The sequence below is a fragment of the Pteropus medius genome, unplaced genomic scaffold (assembly GCF_902729225.1).
Source record: "Pteropus medius unplaced genomic scaffold, Ma_sr-lr_union100, whole genome shotgun sequence".
In the NCBI taxonomy this organism is placed as follows: Eukaryota; Metazoa; Chordata; class Mammalia; order Chiroptera; family Pteropodidae; genus Pteropus; species Pteropus medius.
Genome location: NW_024350319.1, coordinates 21,649,369 through 21,671,856, shown reverse-complemented (window position 1 = coordinate 21,671,856; position 22,488 = coordinate 21,649,369). Strand labels below are relative to the sequence as shown.

Genomic DNA, 22,488 nt, shown 5'->3' with positions numbered 1-22,488 from the left:
TGAAGTACCTGAGATTCCAGGGTATTAGAAGATCTTTGGTTGTACATTTAAGTCACATAATTGTGATAAGAGTGATGTTGGAAAGCCAATTAATGCAGTGACCTTGGATTCTGCTAATGACTGCAGCAAAGAGGGGTAGAAGTGGTATGGTCACATGGAATGAGTTTCAGAGCTGAGAGATTTTAGAGAGGATGGGGTGGAATGGTCTGGAAGCAGCAAAGAGAACAGGTATTTTACTTCCAGGCTCAGTGGTACAGTGGATATGGATGAAAAAGTAACAGCCCGTTCAGAGGGTTGTAAAGAAAACAGTTATTTTCAGAGTAGAACCGGATTTCATTTAGAGCAAGAGAGGTGAGAGACCATTTAGAGAAGAATTGATTTTGCTAATGACTGAGTTCCACAGTCTTATGTTCAAAGGGTGTCTGAAATTTGAGGAGAGGTAAGAGAAAAGATGAGGAGATGCCAGAATTTTAGGGTAACTGCATTCTGAGTATGAGAGATGATTTGGTGACTGATATAAATACGGATACATACTTTGTGTTAATGTTGATGGTCAAGATAGTAGTAGAGAGACTATGCATGATAAGGGAGGGGAGGGCAGGAGAGAAGAGGGATTTTCCCAGGTGTGCGGGAGAGTCTGAGGCCTCTTCATTGTTGCCAGTGCTAGAGTCCAGTATAAATCCCCTGGGTACAGCGTAAACACCACTGTATGTGATATATGTACCCTGTTTTGAGATGATAGCTGTGAAAGTTGGAAACAGTTAAAGGATTTTAAGCCTGGGAGTGATGTGATCGAACTGTGTTTCGGACTCCTCACTTTAATGGAGAATGAACTTAACCGTGATAAGATTGGAAACAGGGAGACCGGTTAGGTTAAGTGAGAATGATGAGAGGAGCCTGAATATGAAATGGTGGTGAAGATGAAGAGGATAAGGCAGATTTGAGAACTTTATAGTAGGTAAAATTAACAAAATTTGGTTATTGATTTAGATTTAAAAGAATAGTTAAAAGGTTGAATCATGGATAAGGTTTTTGCTTGGGTAACTGGGCAGATGCAAATAATTGAGATAGAGAATACCAAGCAAAGTGCAGAGAAATCGTGTGCTTTAAAAACATTTTTTTTTATTATGGAAATTTAAAAACATTTCAAAAAGTAGAGAGAATGATATAATGTACCCCTATGTATCTAGCACTCAGCTTTAACAGTTCCTGACATTTTGCCAATGTTTTTTTGCTACAGTATTTTATAGCAAGTCCTAGATATATCATTTCATTCATAAGTCTTTATGCTTCCCTAATTGGTAAAGATTTTTTTAAAAACCATGACCACATGCCTTTATGACACATAACAAGATTAATAATAATTTCTTAATATATTTCTAATACCCAGAGAGAGCAGGTTTTTAAGGAGGAAATTTGAAATAAGAGTGGATGAGATCCCCTAAAGAGGTAAATCAATGTGAAAAGAGAAAAGGGCTCAGGACTGAACCCTACAGAGTGCCAGCGCTTAAGATGAGCCCATCCCTTTGACCAAAGAACAGTCGAAGCGGTGGTAGAAATATCACAGAAACTGGGGTAGTAGAGTTTCAAAAAGAAAGAAGTGATTGATAGTGATAAATGCAGCAGAGAGAGTCTATAAAGTAAGAGCTGAAAAGCATCCATTGGATGTAGGAAGATGGCATTGGTAATCTTAGCAAGAACAGTTTGGAGTGTTGGAGACAAAAATCAGTGGAATGGATAAAGGAGTGCATCAAAAATGAGGAAAAAGATGACTAGTATAAGCTATTCTCTAAAAGAGTTTAGAAAAGTAAGATGAGGCAACAGCTAGAAGACATGGCCTTAGGGTAGGAAAGTAATAGGGGAGATAGGGAGTATGTTTATAGGCCGAAGGGGTGGGAATCATTAAAGGAGAAAAAAAAGTTTTCTTGCATAACTGAAATAATGTTTCTTGAGGAGAGCAGACAGCTGGGCATAGGGTCCAGGACACCTGGAAAGGAGGAGATAAGAATGGGTGTGCATGTAGAGAAATTTGTAGCAGGAATGTAATATAATGGAGGAGAATCAGACCCAATGGCCTCAAATTTCTAGGTGAAGGAGACCTTTTAGGAATGAGTAGGTAGAAATGGGGATTGGTAAGAGGCTTTGGGAAACTGGAAAAGAATTGGAATACTGAGGGAAAAGGAAAGGGAGATGGTGGAAGACCATGAAAGCATAAGTAGTGCTGGGCACTCGACTGTGGTTGGAGACCACAACTGTAGTGATAACATCTATATTTTTGTGTGATTTTTCTACACTCAGCTCCACAGATGTAGTAGAGAAGGTGGAATATAGCGATTTTTCCAAGGCTGGCATTTTATTGGGCATAGGGTGCAGATAGTTCAAATGACCAATAGTGTATTGGTTGGATAGAGAAAGAAGGGGAGTTAGGAGGGGATGGATGGGTAGGTTAAAATGAAGGACTCACAGGGCTGGAGAAGTCAGGTAGGAAAGCAGGTTGGTAGGAGGATAGGATAAGAGGTTATGGTTAGAAAATGAGTTTTTAGAGTTTAGGTATCTAATATGGAATAGTTCTGAATGTTGACAAAGATCCAAAATGGAATTAGGTGTTGAAATGGATTAGAAATTAAGGTCACTAGAATTTAGAAATTAAGAACCATGAGGCTAGCCTGTTAGAGGAGTTATCTACGTGAATGTTCAACGTTCCCAGGATTATAGCAGGAGTTGGATAGAGGTAAAGATTGTGGGCAGATACCAGAGTCTTCAGTGAAATGTGGGGAAATGACCAAGAAGTCAGCATATGACAGAAATAAGGACAGATAAAGGGCATTATAGCATCTGCCTCAAGCTTTTGCTTGAGAGTGCAGCATGAACCAAAATAATCCTAAGCCTTTGCCCGTACCACCCGTCCCCACTGCTGCCTTCCTGGCTGTGTGATGTAAGAGGGGTGAGAGCAGCTCCCACCAGAAATCAGTCCACTTTAATTAAATCAGTGAGATAGAGCAAAGTATCCTATGCAGAGTTCAAAGGTGTCAGGGAGAGTTTCTAAGATCTCAGTGGAAGGAGCATTACAAGTAGAAAGAGCCAGCAGTAAGGAAGCACAAAGTAATAAAGAAGTAAAGGTGAAATCAGGATAGGAGATGAAGTGAGAAGGTGCCTTCTCAGAAGTGCAGGTACTTCTTGGAGAAGTACAGTTAAGTATGGGGTGCTTGAGATTAATGGCCTCAGCCATCCCTCCTTTGGCACAAGTTATTTTTGGTATAAAACTGCTTGAATGTCCCAAGGGTTGCAGCATAGGAATATTTCTGAAAGGGCACAGGCTGTCTTGAGAAATTGTGGAGTGGCAGGTAGGTGCTGGGTCTGAGGAGGACTGTTGAATAGTGTGTGGATAGGTGATGAAGGCCCTAATTTGGACACAGGTGGACTCTAGATATCCAAAGCAGCACTGTTTACGTATGATGTTTTTTAAAGAGGCTAACCTTAGCTCTGGGAAAAAAACGCATGTTGCATTGGCTGCATGAAGTGGAGCTTCATGATTAAGAGGACATTTGGAATATGAATAAACTTTTTATGTTATAGCTTAACAAGAATATGTAGCTTTCGAAATCAGTATAACAGTATATATTTAACATCTGGTAGCTGAATTGCAGTCTTTTGTGACTGAAGATAATTTTCCATGCTTCCTTTTTGTGTTCTGAAATGACTAATGGAGCCATCTGGGATCAGCAGATTTTAACTCCCTGAAGGCTGGAAAAGTGTTATTTGGTTTTATAATACCCTACAATGTCATGCCTAGTGCTTGGCACTCAAGCATTTATTAAATAAGTGAATATGTAGAAGGTATTCGTTCTAATTTAGCTGTTTTTTTCATTCCCTTTTGACTTCTATATAGCATTTTGTTGTAGCCTTAACTTTTTGTAGAGCTCAGTAAATATTTGATATAGGTAGTATTTCATTTTCTAGATAAGGAAACTGAGGCTTTAGAGAGGTTAGATAACTCATCTAGTGTCTTAAAGGTAGTAAGTGGTAGAACCAAAACTCAGTTCAATTCCATTGGATTCTGAAGGTCAGGTGCTTTCTAGTATACTAGAATTAGAAATAGTATAAGAAGCATAGGAGTGACCTTTTATTTCCTGAGTCTCTCTTTTTCTCCTTCTCTTCTTAATAAAAAGAGGTAAAACTGTAGTCCTATCCACTAATACAGGGATGCTTCTTTCTCTTATGAATGGCACAAGAGCACATATGACCTGAGATATCAGCACTGTTTCCTCAATCTTTGCTGCCACTGACCAGTATTTCTCCTGCCCACTCTAGGTAGACAGTGGTCAATGGAGCATTGTTCCCAGAGTATTCTTCATCTGAGTAGTTAACTATCATTTCATGATATTTGTATGTCTCACATTGTTTGGGTTGCTATCAAATATTTCTGAAGCACTGATAAAATATACATAACATAAAATTTACCATTTTAAGCATTTTTAAGTATACAGTTCAGTTGCATTAAGTACTGTACAACTGTCACCACCATCTATCTGTGGAACTTTTTTGTATTCTTACTCAGTTCCTTCAGTTATTGGCAAAATTTTATCTTCTTGAAGTTACAGGATTGAGGTCCTCATTTTCTTGCCGGCTATTGGTCAGAGACCATTTTCAGTTCTTGGAGGCTGCCGGTAGTTCCTTGCCACACAGCCTCCTCCAGAGGCCCTCTTGTAGAATGGCAGCCTAGTACTTTAAAGTCAGCAGGGGTGAGTTTCTGACTGTCAAGAAGTGCCTGGACAACTCAGGCACACTTAGGATAGTCTTTCTCAATAACTCAGTCAACTGATTTTTGACCTTAATTACATCTGCAAAAATTCCCTCTCTTTTGTCACATAACAATCTAATCATGAGGTGGCATCTTGCCATATTTCATTGGTTAGAAGCAAATCTCACAGGTTCCACCTAAAAGGGAGAGGATTATACAGGATGTGAATATGGTGGGGGCCACATTAGCATCTGTCTGCTGTAGCTTCCTTTTTTATCCACTTCACAGGGTTTTTTATCAGCAATTGGACACCCTTTCCCGAAAATGATTTTTAATCGTGGAAGGAAAAAGAGGACTTGGAATTATCTTGAATTCGAAGAAGAAGAAGACAAACAATTAGCAGACTCTATGGCTTCTCTGGCATATCTAGTATTTGTACAAGGCATCACTATTGATCAGCTTCCAATGGTATTAAGGTGGGTAGTAATGTTTGATTTATTCATGTATTCTAAAAGGAGTATCATCACACTCATTTATTTAATGTCCAATATATGTTTACTAGTGTAGTAAATGAAGTATAAACAAAAGCTGTCTTTTAAGTAACGCTGCCTGTAATCCGTTAAAGCCAGTATAAGTCAAGTAGTGAAAGGGGAGAGGGTGGTGTTGAAATAGACATCAGGGAATGATAGGGACAAGAGTCAAAGTGTTAACTGAGCTTTGTTTTTAAGCTGTTGGGACCATCCTGGGCTGTAAGGGAGGGAATTGGCCAGTTACCCATGGGGTAGTCTAAATTACCATTTTTTTACTGGACTATTGATATAATCCTGAGTGGACATTTATCAATCCCTTTTAATCCAACTCATTCTAAACACACTAGGAAATGAAGCTTTAAGAGTAGTCCCTTAATGAAAACCCTTCAGTGGCTTCTTATTGCTCTAAAAATAGAATAAAGTCTAAATGCCTTCACATGGGAAAAGCTTCACATGATCTGGTCCCTGCTTGATTATCTTGATTCACCTCCTACCACCTTTTTTCTTGTTTACTATGCTCCAGTAATGTAGACTTTTTGATTTCTTATTCCAATGTGTCATGAACCTTCCTGCTATAGGGACTTTGTATTTGCTTAGAACTATCTTTATCCATAAATGTAATTTTCTGAGGAAAGCCTTACTTACCACCCTATTTAGGTAGACTCTTCCTATTATGATTAGCTTGATGTTGTCCTTCTTATCCCATAAAGTTCAACAAATTATTTTTTTAAAAAGTATATAATTTTGTAACACCTTTTGGACTCTTAAGTTCCATAATAAAGATTATGTATTTGTCTTGCAGGCCTTGGGTATATTTCTTTGTGCATTTGTATATTTATCTATGAATATACCTGGGGTATATTTGTGTGCAAATATTGTAATAATAGCTACCAATTCTATGTTCACCATGTGTTAAACACTACGCTAACAGCTTTATATGCATTATCTAATCTTTATAATAGCCCTATGAAATAGAGCATTATCTTATTTTGCAGATGAAACAGACTTAGACAAGTTAAGATACCACCCAAAACCATACAACTACTTCTTGTTGTGGGATAGGTGTAATTCAAAGAGTTCTATCTGACCCCAAAGCCTACACTCTTACTCATACTCTACCACCAAAATGATGTAGGTATGTATATTAGTTTGCTAGGGCTAAGTACCACAAACTGGATAGCTTAAAATAACAAACTTACTGTCTCACAGTTTTGGAGGCTAGAAGTCCAAAGATAGGCAGAATTGGTTTTTTCGAGGCTATGAGGGAGAATCTGTTCCATGCCTCTCCCCTAGCTTCTGGTGGGTTGCTGGTAATCCTTGATGTTCCTTGGCTTGTAGATGCATTGCTCCCATCTCTGCCTTCGTGTCCATATAATGCTCTCCCTATATGCTCGTGTCTGTCCACATTTCTCTTTTTTATAAGAACACCAGTCATATTGGATTAGGACTCACACTAATGACCTCACTTTAACTCAATTACCTCCAGAGTTGGGGTGGGGGACAGTTCCTGCACTGCTCCTGGTCATTCCTATGCCAATTAAAAAAAAAAAAAAGAAGATCCTATTTCCAAATAAGATAATGTGCTGAGGCACTAGAGGTTAGGATTCCAACATATTTTTTTTGAGGGGGACACAATTCAACCCATAACAGTGTGTATGTAAAATTTATAAAATTTGTGTGTGTGTGTGTGTTTCTCTTTTAGCCCATCGTACCTTTTGCAATTTAATATGGAACATATTGAAGTTTTTTTGCAAAGGTAAGATCATTTAGATGGCATCTTGGAATTCCATAGTAGTACTAAAATAGTCCTTGTCAAGATCAGGGGAGACTACCTTCTCTTTGCCAGGCCTTAATTAATTAATTGGTTATTTTATAAAACAGTGAAGTAGTATTCACAACAGAGACAAAAGTTAGTCAAAGAGGTTTTACAACAAAATCTCTTTTATTTTAAACCAAAGATAATATAAAAATATTTTCGTATAAGGCGATTTCAAATCATCTGCTTCTGAGGTTTCTTCCCTTAATTCAAAATTTGGTAAATTAAAACACTTCTATCCCACTGTAGCCTCCACCATCTAAGGCGAGGTGGTCAGTGAAAGCAATTCAGGGAGCATTTGAGATCTTGCTCCGTGGTGTAGGTCATCAGTTTTGGTTCAAATAAACTCTTATAAAAATTCAAAAAAGTAAATAAAAGCAATTCATCCATGTTTTTACTTCATGGACACAATCTGAACTGCATCAAAAGGAAGGTATCTTGACCCTACCTTTTAAAACTTAAGATTATTGACAGTGATATCATTCAACAACTTTTCTTATTTGAGACACTAAGAAGCAAGACTTTCTCTTTTTAAAAAAATTACACAGTAACAAGTATCCACAATTTTTCCACACGGTTATATAAGAATTTTGCAAAACTACATGCTTTGTTTTCTTTTTCCATAACATGTTTAAATTATATCTTGAGATGAGTCAGGGCCTTTCAGTACCATCCCTTAGGAACACTAGTGACAGTTTATCAATCCCATTTCTTCCCAGGTGAAGGAAGATTTGTAACATGGCAAATGTCCAAAGCAGGCAAGGATTTCCAAGGGTCTCCTGGCACAAATAGTTATTAACGCTGTAAATTTACTGTATTATATGTGTTTTAATGATTTTATATTCTTTTTAGTTTGTTATATTCATACAATGAGACTATGTATTGATATATTCTTAAGATATTCAAACTCTTTAGTCATTGAGTCAAAAATATAACACTTGAATGGTTGGAATAAGAACCTGGAACCTGAGATAATGTTTTTTGCTACAGATCTTAAATATTTAGTTAACAATGATTGTAAAACTTTAAAAAATATTATCACAAATGGAAAGCGCTTAATTCTTTTTTGTATAAAAAGAATTGAAAAAATTTTACAGACTAATCAACTAGAATACAAAGTATTATAGCAGGTATAATTGATTTCTTAGCACTTGCTATTTGAGGATCTGTTGATCTGATACCAGGAAACAAACCCCGAGTAGGCTGATTCTGGTCAGATTTGGATGTCAGTAGCCAAATCAAAAGACAGACAAGGATGGATTAAGAATTTTTTTGACTAAGTTCTTTAACAGATTTTCTCCTTAATGATACGTATTTTTAAAGTCTTTAAATTTTGATTTTTGGTAAAACGGATTTTTGGTGTGTTTCCTAAAATGAATTATTCTAAAGCAATTTAGAAAATCATGTCAATAAATTTTAATATTCTCTTCCAGGACAGAAGAGTCTCTTCTCTCCAAAGGATTGGTAAGATTTGTTTGCACCCATCATAATTTAAGTACATAGTAATGTCAATAAATACAGCTATTGACTTTATATGTATCTCTGCATCTATTTCAATCTGTAGGATCTGTTGGAGAATGGTTTATTGAGAATAGAAGACAACAGCCTTCCTCACCAGTACTTAGAAATCAAGAGTTTTCTTACCGTACCTCAGGTAAGTGAAATATGTATTCTAATCTTAAAAATAACCCTTTTCCTATTCTGAACTTTAGTGAGGGTCTTTTCAGACTCCTCCCACTTTCTTCTCTGTATCTTTTGGAAACTAGTGCCATGCTGTCCAGTAGAACTTTCTGTCTGTGATGGTAGAAGTCGTTTTCTAACTGTTCAGTACAGCATGATAGCCACTAACCACACTGAACACTTGAAATGTGGCTAGTGTGACTGAGGAATCGAATTTAAAATTTAATTGAATTTAAACTTAAATAGCTATATGTGGCTAATGGCTACCATAGTTGACAGCATAGCATCTAGTGGAAAAACATAACTTTCTTCTCTTACACTTTGTTTCTATAGGACCTTGGAAAATAAAACTCCTTTTATTATAACTCAAGTCCTTAGGACTTCATCAAGACATGAACTAACTCATTATTAAAAAGACATTTTGTTTTTCCCTCCTATGATAAATTTTGCCCACTACTCTCTTAGTTATCATAGCCAAGTAGGTCCTTAACTATTGATGTAGAAACTTGTTTTTCCACTGTTTAAATAGAAAAATGTGGCTTTTGTTAGTGTATTAATAAACCTGAATATTTTTAATGATGGATTATGTTTCTTCATGTTTGTTATCATTTTTGGCCACTCTAGACATAATTGAAAATTAGCATTCACTTCTAAATTTATACTTTGTAACACCCTACTCAATATCACTTATAAAATGGATTGTATTCAGTTTCCTGTAGACCTAACAATGGAATGAAAGGCTCGGGGAAAATTTTACTTCATTTTAAAATCCCCTACCCTCACTTCTCTGAATTTTCAGTATCTACCATTGATGACATAGTTGTTAGTTTGTAGTCAATGTAATCTATTACTATCTGAATTAAATTTTTTCTTATTTCCAGGGCTTAGTTAAAGTTATGACGCTTTGCCCTATTGAGACATTGGTATGTAAATGTTTTCAGACTAAAAATGAGTTACAATTTTGATAAACAATTGAATCTTTATTCAGTTCATGTAACTATTATTTCTTCTATTTTAGAGGAAAAAGGGTTTAGCTATGCTTCAGCTGTATATTAACAAGTTGGATTCTCAAGGCAAATATACGTTATTTAGGTATGTATCAAGAATGGTTAATTGTGAAGTGTATGGTTGATTAAAAACCAAATTAATGCATTTGATTATTCTAGATTATAGTATTTCAGTATGTTTTACATGTAATTCAACTCTACTTGGAAACTACATTACAATAAATTATATGTGATGATAGAGAAGGGTTAATCAATATGGGTACATATCTACACATATATTACATGAATAATAGTGTATATTTCAATCAGTTAATTGACATACTATAAAATTAAAATAGACTTAAAAGATTAAACAGATTGATTAGGCTCCTGCTAGAACTTTACATATGTCAGTAATCTTCCTTATTCACAGTTGAATTTAATGGCTCTGGAGTTACAACTTGACAGGCTGTTCACTTCAAGTTAGTGTAGAGCTTATTAATAGTGCTGTTTTGAGGGAAAAAGCAATTCTCTGAATTAAAGAAGAGCAAATTTTCTATAAAAGGCCAAATAGTAAATATAGGCTTAATGGGCCAATCTGTGTTGCAGATGCTCAATTTTGTCTTTGTAGTAAGGGTGAGTTTATTCTAATAAAACAGGCAGCAGGCTGAATTTGGCCTGCAGATCTCAGTTTGTTGACACCTATGTAATAAAAATGATTTAAGAACAGATTTGGGCATGGTTAAAATGCTAAGAAGTCTTTGGGATCGGCCAGAACTAGCATTCTTGATCCGATCTTTTCTTCATTTCTGTTGATAAAAGTCAAAGCAGGTTTATGAAATCTCAGTTTGATGCTTAGGTCTTGTACTTGCTTTCCTCTTCTGATCTACCTGTATTCCCACCAAGAAATGTTTTTTTCTGGGCTAGTCATATTGAGTTTCCTTTCTTTGCAATTTAATTAGTGTAACCAGACTAGTCAACTTTCACAGGGAATAATTTGGAGAGTTTTTAGGTTATTATATACTAGTGCCTATTCTTGCCATGTTAAATCATTGCAACTATATGTACAAAAAGATGCAAATTTGGTTTGATAGAAAATTCTTGTTGGAAAAATCCAGTTAAAATAGAATTTGCTAGTTAAACCAGTAACCATAATAAGTGACTGTAATTGGTTGATCATCTTCACTGGTTTTTGTATTCCTAGTAGTACTACATGGCCCATGTGAATTTGTAAAATTTGCACCATTATTTAATTATAATGTAGTCCAGGATAATTTCAAATGTATTGTAATTTTGCCTTAAAGGTGCTTATTGAATACAAGTAATCACTCAGGTGTGGAGGCCTTTATTATTCAAAATATCAAAAATCAGATTGACATATCATTAAAGGTAAGAGCATAGCTAAGGTGTCAATTATCAATTTATTTTGTTTTATAGGATATATTTATTCATTTATGGATTACATTAATATGGATTTTTGCCCTATCGACTTTTTCTGTCTCTAGTATTAGAATGTATTTCTCATTTTTGTTGCTTATTTAAAAAACTAAATTTTGAAATTTTGATAACTATAAATTTAAATTATATTCTTTGTGCTGATAATGTGACTTTTTTGTTTTGCTATGTACTTTTGAAATATTAATAGAAACAGCAGTCTAATTTGTGAATACTCAGTAATTCCATATAGAAAAAAAAAAAGAAACAATGCATCAGCATTCACAAACTAGCCGAGTTTAATTTCCATACTTTCATTCGAAATAGCGAATGAAAGTATGGAAATTAAACTTAAAAAATATATGTTTTAAATATTTAATAGTTTATTTTTGTAGTATCAAGGCATTAGAAAACACATGAATTTATCAAGCTATTACTTAAAGCCTTTCTCAGTTTTTCTTTTGCTTTTCAGAGAACACATAACAAATGGTTTACAGGACCACAGCTGATTTCCCTTCTAGGTTTGGTACTCTTTCTCCCAGAGGGTGCTGAAACAGATCTACTGCAAAACTCTGATAGGTGAGATAATCATTACTAAGATTCACATAGTAAATTCACATAGTAAATTCAGAATAAAATGGGCAACCTAAAGTAGTAAAAGGCATTTTCCTATGATTTTATGATCTATGGTTAATTCATAAAATTATATAAAGATTTTCATATTTAAGTAATTAGATACTGTGTAAAAATAAAATCAAAAACTCTGCTTTCCAGAAGTATGACCAACAGTATGATTTTTTTACCTTTGACATACCCCAGTATTCCAATATAGCTCATAGAGATTTGCAACTGCAGCATTGGTGACTAAAAACTAAGAATTTCATGTATATAAGTTATACAAAGCATATGTGTTTAGGTTTTGTTGTTTTGTTTTTCAGGATGTCATGTTTTTTAAATATAGAACATGTAATTTCACTTTCAGTATAATAGAATGGATGTTGAGAAATGGTTGTAAAGCATTAATAAAAGGAATCTTAAAATTCAGGAAGCAAGAGATGATTCTCTCAAATATTAAATAAAGTTCCTTGGGGGGAAAAAAAAGAATAGTAATTTTCACAGTTGTGTTTTGTGAACTCGGAAAACAAGAGTGATAACTTATTACCACTCCAAAAGATATGTTAAAGGAAATACATAGTTATACACAAATGATTTTTAGTTGCACAGGGTTTGGTGTCCCTAACCCCTGCGTTATTCAAGGATCAACTGTACTTTTAATGGCAAACATAATTATAAAAATATACCCTAGGTTTTAGCTTACTTTATTCATTGAAATTACTGTTGATTTTATAAAACTGTATTGTAAGTAACAAATTATGTATTTTCAATTAACAGGATAATGGCCTCATTAAATTTATTGAGGTACTTGGTTATCAAAGATAATGAACATGACAATCAAGTAAGTGAATTTTTTGAAAGAGAAACTGACTGTATTCAACATGCATAAGGAATGTTTCAGATTTTCATATCAATATCTACTTAAGCCAATATTTCTTACCCAGCTACAAAGGCTGGAAGAACTGCTAACAATTATTCTGAAACCTAAAGTTAATCCCCAGGAGTCCTCACTATGCCACATCCCTTTCCTTTTCCTTTTGTACCTCTGCTTTCTGCCTCTTTTTTTTAATGGTGATATTGGTTAACAAAATCCAGTAAGTTTCAGCTGTACATTTTAACTGTAAGGCATATATATATTTACATTGTTTTCACCTACCATAGTTAGATTTCTTTCTGTTACCACATATTTGACCCCTTTTACCCCATCTACTTCCCCCTACCCCTTACCCTCTGGTAACCACTAGTCTGTGGTCCATGTCCATGAGTCTCTGGTTGTTTGTCCTGTTCGTTTATTGCTTTTAGGTTTATATCCCACCTATAAGTGATATTATGTAATTTTCAACCTTTTCTGTCTGGGTTATTTTGCTTAGCATGATTATCTCGAGGTCCATCTATGTTGTCTGCTTTCTTGTATAAGCATTGCTTAGACTTGTTAGATAAGCTGGAGGTCCTAAGTTAACTAAGCTTTTGGAGTTCAACATATATCTGGGTGTCTTGTTCAGCTGCCTCCACCTATAAGTCATGATTTCAGTCTGCGCTTTATAAAATAAAACCATCTGATAATTTGATATCCTCTCAACATGACAAATTGAAGCATTTTCAGCACTAAAACAGAATCTGTTAACAGCACCTTATAGATAATGTGTAGGAAGTTTGATTTGTTTTTAATAGTACATGATTAGAGGTATTCAATAAATAGAAAACTATTTGAGATTTGTCATACAGTAGAATTATAGTTGCTTTTTGTCTTCTATTCTAATAATTGCTTTCCCTATGTGTCATATCTCTTAATTTTAACTACCTGAATCACTTGTTAATGTTTCTTTTTTTAGAAATGAAAGTAATTGACTTTTATTTAAGGATGCTAAAGAGCTTTTATTTCTTTTTTAAGTAAATTGTAATTTGGAATAAAAAGTTTCTAAGTAGCAGTTTCTTTCCCTCTAGATTAAATCTAGTAAATTCAGTGATTTGACCTCATTCATCATCCCTTTTCAGCCAAAAATTGTTATTTGCTACCATTGACTACTGCTTATTTTGTGCCAGGGTGCATTTTTCTTTTCTAACATTTTATTGTGAAGTTTTTCAAACATACAGCTATTTTAGGTTACTGTCAGCTGACTTATTCTGATTTACTTACCACTAAGATTCATTCCATCATTAACATTTTACTTTCCATCAATCTCTTAAGTTTTTTGATACATTTCAGGATAAACTACAAATTTCACCATATTTTGCCCTAAATATTTCAGCATGTATTTCATTAAGTAGAGTCAAATATCTAGCTATAGCTTTGCTTTTAGTTAAAATTCACATAAAATGAAATGCACAGATTTTGTGTACATTCACCAAGTTTTAACAAATGGATAGATCTATATTATCCAAATCCTCATCAAATATAGAACATTACTATCATCACAAGAAATTCCCTGTTTTTCTTCCCAATTCTGACCTCATTACCCCATCCCCACCCCCTGCCAGTGGCAACCACTATTCTGGTCAGGTACTATATATCATTTATTCTTCATAATGCTATCAGTACTCTTTTTTACCTTTCATAGGTAATGTAGGCACAGGAAAGATCTGTAACTGGCACAAGGACATATACCTAGTGGCCAGAGTCTTTGAATCACAAACTAAATCCTGACTCCTAAAGGAGTTTCTGATAAAAGTAGAAAAGATAAGTAAAATTCAGCATCAGTGGATGCCCTTCTTCAGGAAGGTGTCATTAGGGTAAGAGATATGTTTTTACTTTTTCAGTAATCCAGAAAGGCCATACCTAGAGGTGATCTGATTTGCCTGACATGAAGAAAAAGAATCTTCTTGATAAAGAGTTGATAGATTTATCAGGTATGAAATACAGTGTACTTAACAGGGGCAGTAGATGGGCTTCTGCCTAAGAGGGAAGACAGATAAGTTTAGTACTATGCAAGGTCAGCTGTGATATTCACAACTAATGCTTCACTTTTATTTGGCTTGAACATTATATGGTGAAAAAAAGGATATAACCAGCTTATAAGATTGTTTTATTTAATGGTTTTTAATTTTTTTTCTTAGAGATTAAATAATCCAAAGTATCATTGCCATGCAAGTTGCCATAAGAATTATCATACCAAGGAAATTAACAACAACAAAATAATCCATGATGGCAACCTGACATCTTTCAGACAACTTAAGAGCCTATTCACACAGAAGAATTTCTCCTAAGTACAATTATAATAGGTCATGGGTATAAATGAGAGGCAAATCTTTTTGCTGTGGTTAATCAAAAAAATGACAGTTTCTTAGTTCTTAGAAATTTTGTTTAAAGGAGAAACCAAAAGGACTCTGGTGATGCTGAATTGTGGGTAGTTATTCAAAAGGACTCCTACCAGTACCTATTTTTGAGCAATTAAGTGTTCTGAGAGGGTAGTCATATGAAAAGCTGAAAAGCAGTCAGAAAGATATGTAAGAAAATTAAGAACACAGTGGAATGATACAAGTGATTCATAATTGAATAATGATCCATTTCTTTTCCTACTATTTTAGATTACTGTCAGCTGACTTATTCTTTTCATAAGTCATTCCCCTCCTCACCCTATTTCATGCCTCTTTATTTCTCTGCATAAGTTATAGGCATCCTCTCCCACACTTCATTTTCACATAACTTTTCTTTTTTGAACCTTGAACCTCAATCTCTACTGGTAAAACCAACTTAGTTTTTATACTTAGTATTCTCTTTTATTTGGTAGGTACCTTTAAATATGGGTTAGTTTTGAATTACAATAATATTTTAATACATAGTCTGTAATTTTAACCCTTACCTTTTGTCTTATATACTCATATCCTTTCCCATTTGCCTGTTTATCCATTATTTTTCTTAAGTTGTTGTTATGAACTATATAGAATGAATACAGTGTCAAAGGAAGCAGTTTGAGATTGTAAAGGATACAAGTATCAGTAATGTTTTTTAAATGAAATTATGTAATATATGCACATATGATTTTCATTTAGGAAAAAACTGGCATATAAATGCACATACGTATAATTCTATATAATCCATATTTTGGGTTCTCATTTAAATTGTTTCTCCAAGATTAAAACATATCCCTTATGTGTCATTTGCAGAGCCAAATGACTTCAGGTCATAAATGTTACTTAATATTACAAGTGATAGAAGTTGTACGGTATTACCTCATAAATAAAAAGTCATATATGAATTAGGAAAAAGGGGAAAACGGGGTCTTATTTATCTCCTTTTTATTCATTATCATGGTTGATTTTATCTTTGCAAGGTCCTTGTCTGTTCTGGCAATAAATCTCAGTGTGGCAACGAACTGCCTAGTCTTCCTTTTGTGAGACCGGCTGCAGTGAATTTTTAAATGTATGGTTAAGCTTTAGAACTGAAAAGATTTTAGTACTCCATCAATGATACTGCTTGGGTATAATATTAAAAAGCAGGGATTTGTGAACATTCCAAGTTTTTATCCTTATAACTGTTTTTTAAAAATATTACGTTACTTTTTCTAGACATCAAAGGTAAAAGAAATCTTAAAATGATTTTCTTTGTAGTTTTTTTAAGATCTAGTAACCGTGATGTCTGAGAGGATATATACTTATTTCTATAGCTTCTTCACTCCTACATGCTTCTAAAAATATTACTATTGTTCATCATATGAAAGATTTGTAGAATTATGCTGAACAGAATGGGCAACAAATTTTCTTTAGCCTAATTTTGAAACATGTTTTTATTACCTTATTTTAGGTTTTATGATTATGGGCTGTGTATTAAATTACTTGATTGAAAAACAACAAAGGTCTTAATAAAGACTTAGTAAAGACTTGTATTGTCCAATACAGTAGATAGTAGCCGCATGTGACCATTTGGAGTTTAATTTTTAAATTTTAATTAAAAATTCAATTCTTCATTGGCATTGGACAGGGTCATTCTTATTGTTTCTTAGCATATGTTCCTAATCAAAATCACCTGGGTATTTTTTTTTAAATATATACATAAATGCAGATTCTTGGGTTCAGCTCCAAATCTTATCAATCAAAGCCTCTGAGTAAAGAACAGATATATATCTACACTTCTTTTTTTTTAAGTTTTAATTTTTAGGTAAGGCAACCCTTGGTTGACCTCACAGATTGCAAGGACCTTGTCAGCTTACAATCCCTTATTTTTTTATTTTTTATGCCTACAGTACCTGGTCTTCCTAGGTGGTCTCCCATCCAGGTACTAACCAAGGCCCGATCCTGCTCAGCTTCCAAGATCAGACATCGGGCTTGTTCAGGGTAGCATGGCCGTAGACAGAAATCTACATTTTAACTTAGAGAAGTTTGAGAACTTCTGTATATTATGAAATGTTACAAAGACTAGAAAAAGAATAGTTGTGACTAATATGAGTATATTTAGCAAGATATGACCTTAATACCAAAACAGACAAGAATAGTATGCTGAGGGAAGGTTATAGGCTAATCTCATTTATGAATATAAATACTAATATTACCACCAAATCTATCAAATTTTTTTTAAAGTCATGCAACTAAGTGGGGTTTCCAGCAGTGCAAAATTAATGTAATTATACATTAAATACTTGGTCTTCTCAGTAGCTATAGAAAAAACATTTGATCTTTTCAACACATAATAATAATAATAATTCAATTCTTAGTCAGCTAGCAAATATTTACACCTGCAACAAAAATGAGATACTTAGGAAAACGTGTAAATATATGTAAAACTATGGAGAAAATTATAATACTAGAAGGATTTTTAAAAGACCTAGAGAATCAGTGATCTATTTGGATGGAAAGATGCAGTATTTTAAAGTTGTCAGTTCTCAAATTAATCTAAAAATTCAGTATAATTCAAATCAAAACACAAGTTGGGTTTTTAAAAATGGAAGTTGATAGGTTGATCATAAGTTTCACGTGGAACAGTTAAGGGTCAAGAATATCCATGACAATTTTGAAGAACGACGTTTGTGGAGGGGGATTTGCTTTGCTAGATATCATAATTTATTATAAAGCCATAGTAACTTAGTGTGGCATTACCATAAAGAGGGTTAGATTGGATAGATTGGTAGAATAGAATAGCTTAAATATATAGAATGATGATGCTAATAATGATAATGTATCTATTGAATCATATGCCAAACTGTGCTTTAAGTGTGTATTAATGCATTTAGTCCTCTTATGAGGGTATTACTGTTTTCTTCATTTTACATATGAGGAAATGGAGGCATAGAGAAGGAAGTATAACTTGCTCAAAGTCACACAGCTAATTGAGCAGCCAGTTTGTGAACTTGGGCAGTTTCCCAGAGCTCATGTTCTTAATTCACCATTGCATTGTACTCCATCTGAAATGAAGATGCCATTGCAAATTAGAAGAGAAGAATGAGAGTATTCAGTAAATGATGCTGGGTAATTTGTCACCCAGGGGAGAAATTAGTTGCCTGTTTCACATACAAAACAAAATTCCAGACAGATTAAAGACTTAAAATTGAAAAAGAACTTAGAAATTTTCAGAACACATTATAGGAGATTATCTGAGTGACTTAAGCGGGTAGGGAAGGGTTTCTACCCCCTTAAGCACTAACCACAAAAGAAAAGATTGATAAATATGATGACATTAAAACTAACCTATTCAAGAAAGAAATGTGTACAAACTGCAAAAATAAGTCAACAGAGAAAAATCTTCATTCCTCCATCTGATAATAAATATAAAAAATACATGAATAACAAAGCAAGAAGAAAAAGACCACAAATCAGAAAAATAGAGAAAGGATACAGATATTGAACAGGCAACCGACAAGGAAACCCAAATGGCCGATAACCACAAGACACAATTCCCAGTATCACTAGTGCTTATTGAAATATAACTTAAAACTTCAGTGAGATATCATTTTGCACCCATCAGAACAGCATGCTTAAAAGGTAGGTAGCATAGCTGAAGATATGGAACAATGATGTAACAAGTTGGTATAATCACTTTTAGAGAGTAGTTTGGCATTATCCAATAACATTGAAGAATGTTAACTCAGAAACTTCTTCCGTAGGTATATGATTTAGTGTTCTTCAAACTTCTGGTCATAACCAAACATTAGTGAGTCATTAAATCAATTTAGTGGGTCAGACCAGCAAAATCAAATAGAATGTAATTGAAAACATCAGGTTGCTTCTACAGATTTTTAATAAAAGTTAATGGATATTGCATCAAATTTTGTGGCCAGCATTGTAAGGAACAGTGTGAGAAAGTGGAGGGAATTTCACAAATTGGCTAGGAATAAGATGTTCAGTGTATTGCTTGCTAATGTCTCTTATGTATTTACCAGTCAGGTTGACCATTGTCAGAGCAGAAGAACTAATATTTAATTTTATAGTAATATGTAGTTTTAGCTGTGAAGCGAAATGTACCTTCTGTCAGTAAAATTGTCAAGTTTTACAATCAAATTATTTTAACTATTTTCAGAATGAATTTTGAGGGAGATACTGTTTTCCAATTCATTACAACTGCAAAACTTATATCCAGCATGTATAAATTGCACTCCATCTGTTTTATTAGAAGAAAAATAATTTTTAAAAAATACAGAACCATGTTCAAGTTGGACTGCTAATCTGAAACTAAATAGTGACAATATTCAGAAAAATATTGACTATAATTAGCAAACTTTGACTTAACTTGAGCCACATTCTAAAAAAGAAAGTATAAGACTTTAAAGTTAAAATTATGTAAAATAGTTTCATCAAAAGTAAATGCCCAGTGAAAATATAATCTAATATTAATGTTTTCTCACAAATGAAAACTTAAAACCTTCAAAATTAAAGATACTTAGAAATAGCATGCTGAACTTGTGATTGAGACAGCCTGATATTTTGAAAGATAAAGTTACCAATATTCTTTTAGTCTTTGTAGAAGTTAAAAAGAAACCTTATTATCTGTGCATATAATTGCATATTATTTGGCAAATGAGAAAATGGTTCACTGGGGATTGGAAAATTTATTTTTCTAGAATTATGGATATAATGCATAGTGTTTTATTATATCTATTGATGTATTAAAAAGTATGTTTTAATGTCACATCTATTGCAAAACATGGAAGCAAAGGTTATGCTTCTTGATGAGGTCTATTATCAGTTGTGCAACACTTTATATCTTGATATTTGCAAAATTGTATAACTTAACCTTACAGCTAAAGATTAGCTATATTTACTGAATTAGAAACTGTGGATCTTTAAAACTTAAAGTGAAAATATTTTACAGGAATGACGAGTGACATAGCAGAACTGCAGCAATTATCTTTTTAAATGTCAGAAACTACTAAAGTTGTTTGAAATCAGTGTATTTTATTTCGGAAAGCTTTGGTATCTAAGGAACTCCTAGATTGTATATTGTAAAGGAGGTGAAAATTGTTAATTTTAAAAGTTCACTGAGTAGGCAAACTTTGAAACTTTATTCACTGATTAGAGTTAAGCATGACCATTGTGTCATCAAAGTTCATTTACTGTTCTCATGAAAAGTTCTAGGTAGGGCATATGAACTCAGGAATAACATATTTTTCTAGTTGAAAAGCAATCTCATTTAGCAAATATTTTCAAAGATAATATTTGAGTAGAAAAATTGACATGTGTATCTGATTTTCTGGCATGCCTAAGAAATGAAATTTGAACCTCTAGGGGAAACATGATTATATATTTCAATATGTTAAACTATCTGTGGGTTGCAAAACACTTTGTTATAGACGGAGGGCTTAAATGTAGTTGCTTTAATTAATATTCCTGAGATTAATGAATAGAATATTAATGAATATATTCCGAATATAATAAAATTAGATTTCTTGTTACATCTCATTTTTCTGTTATAAACCTTTAATCCTTACTTTCTAAAGGAGAAATTTAAAACAAGAAAAATGTTGCTTTTTAAAATCTTGTATCAGTAATTAGATCAATCTTGTTGGCTGAAGAGAATCGGTAGAGCTCAGTTCTTTATTTACACTTTATGCCAAAGAATGAATATAAAACATTTATCATTTTGGGAATAATATTTTAAAGAATTTCTAATACTAAGTAAAAGTGAAAGAGTGAAAGAAAAAAAGTTCAACCTAGAGCAACTTTTTGAAAGGAAACCTTTTCCTGTCCTTCATTAGGTATGGTTTTGTAAATATGTTCCAAAGAGCAGAAATTTTTAGTTTGATGAATCAAACTTACCAGTTTTATTCTTTTATATGATTTATGCTTTTGGGATTCTAAGAAATCTTTGCTTAACCCAAGATCACAAAGATTTTCTCCTAGGTTTTCTTATAGTTTTATGGTGGTCCAGTTCTAGTTAAGGATCATTGTTTTCCTAAGTTTCCTTTTTAACCTAAGATGTTTTCCTTTGTAAAGAGTACTTAATAATACCAATGAACTTTTTTAAAATAAAATTAAGACTTTATGACTCCCATCCTTTAGTACTATAGGAAAAAATATTCTTGGAATAAAAACCTCTAATGTGGATGACCAAATAACCCGAAGCTGTCCTAAGCAGATAAAAATCTGCATTTGTCACCAAGATAGTCCATATCAGCTTTGTGTTAGAAAAGTTTCTGTACCAGGGAAGGAAAAGAATCCTCTAGATCTATAAGACGGATATCAATTGAAAGATCAAGAGTTGAAAGTATATATAAGGTAGAATCATGGTGGTGATGGCTTATAGGGAAAAAGAAATGTCTTAGACCATGTAGATTAACCTCAAATTATTTTCTTATGGTTAAAACTTGTAAGTTACAGATCTCAAAACCAGGAGCTGTCCAAATGGCACAGCAGTGAATGTACTGACCAAAGTACATTTTTGTTTTGATTGGTATTTTTTGTTTTGATCAGTATTCACATAAAAATAACTAGATGTAATGAATGCATTGTTAAAAAGTAAACTACCTTGAAAGGCAAGGCCCATGTCTTATTCATTGTTGTTTCTCCAACTCTCAAACACATGCTTAATAATAGTAGGCAATAAATGTCCCAGGTAACTAATTATTTCATTAATTCTTCTGAACAGACTGGATTATGGACAGAACTTGGAAAGATTGAGAATAAATTCTTAAAGCCACTCCATACAGGACTTAATATGTCAAAAGCACATTATGAAGCAGAAATTAAAAATAGCCAAGAAAATAGCCAAGGTTAGTAACGTGCAATTTCATTTTCATTTACGTCTAAAAATTAGTCAGCTTTTAAAATTGCCATTTATATTCAAAATAGAGATTTTGAATCCTGTACTTCTCTGATTTGTAGCAGACAAGGAACCATGGCAGTTAAGTCATTTTATTTATAATTAAAATGAATCTTAGTAGCCAGTTAACACTGAAATTGGGCTAACAAAGATTTAAACCAAATTGAAACATTTTGGTTTAAAATCTCAAGTCCTTTGGTATTGCTTGGTCCACCTCCCCCCACCACCCCACCCTCAAGTAAACTGGTATAGATTACGAAAAAGATACTTAGATCCAGAATTACTTTTTAAAGTTGGCAATTCTTCTATAATAATCTTATGATCTTTTCCATAGCTATAGTGATATTTCTATAGGCATAACTAGAAATTTTGTCTTTTTTTAGAAAAAGTTTATAAATTTTCATTCATCCTGTACATGCCAAAAGTTACCTAAACATTAATTCACATGTTGCAGAATTTTTATTTTCTAATAGCTTGATTTAAGCATACCCTGCATTATT

The 22,488-nt window shown here is 33.5% G+C and overlaps 1 protein-coding gene across 7 annotated transcripts in view; it reads left to right on the top strand.

Moving 5' to 3' along the window:
- The window catches only part of GLMN (glomulin, FKBP associated protein), a 34,443-nt gene that overhangs the window by 11,458 nt on the left and 497 nt on the right, over positions 1–22,488 (top strand). For 6 of the 7 annotated variants that reach the window (XM_039838833.1, XM_039838836.1, XM_039838835.1 and 3 more), the window contains 10 exons: positions 5,030–5,217; positions 6,974–7,027; positions 8,521–8,551; positions 8,652–8,741; positions 9,649–9,690; positions 9,786–9,859; positions 11,058–11,142; positions 11,660–11,766; positions 12,580–12,643; positions 21,815–21,938. In XM_039838833.1, coding sequence (XP_039694767.1) covers positions 5,030–5,217; positions 6,974–7,027; positions 8,521–8,551; positions 8,652–8,741; positions 9,649–9,690; positions 9,786–9,859; positions 11,058–11,142; positions 11,660–11,766; positions 12,580–12,643; positions 21,815–21,938 — 859 coding nt within the window. Of the gene's footprint in view, positions 1–5,029; positions 5,218–6,973; positions 7,028–8,520; positions 8,552–8,651; positions 8,742–9,648; positions 9,691–9,785; positions 9,860–11,057; positions 11,143–11,659; positions 11,767–12,579; positions 12,644–14,559; positions 14,650–21,814; positions 21,939–22,488 lie in introns of all 7 variants that reach the window. The other variant, XR_005647773.1, reaches the window with a different exon arrangement.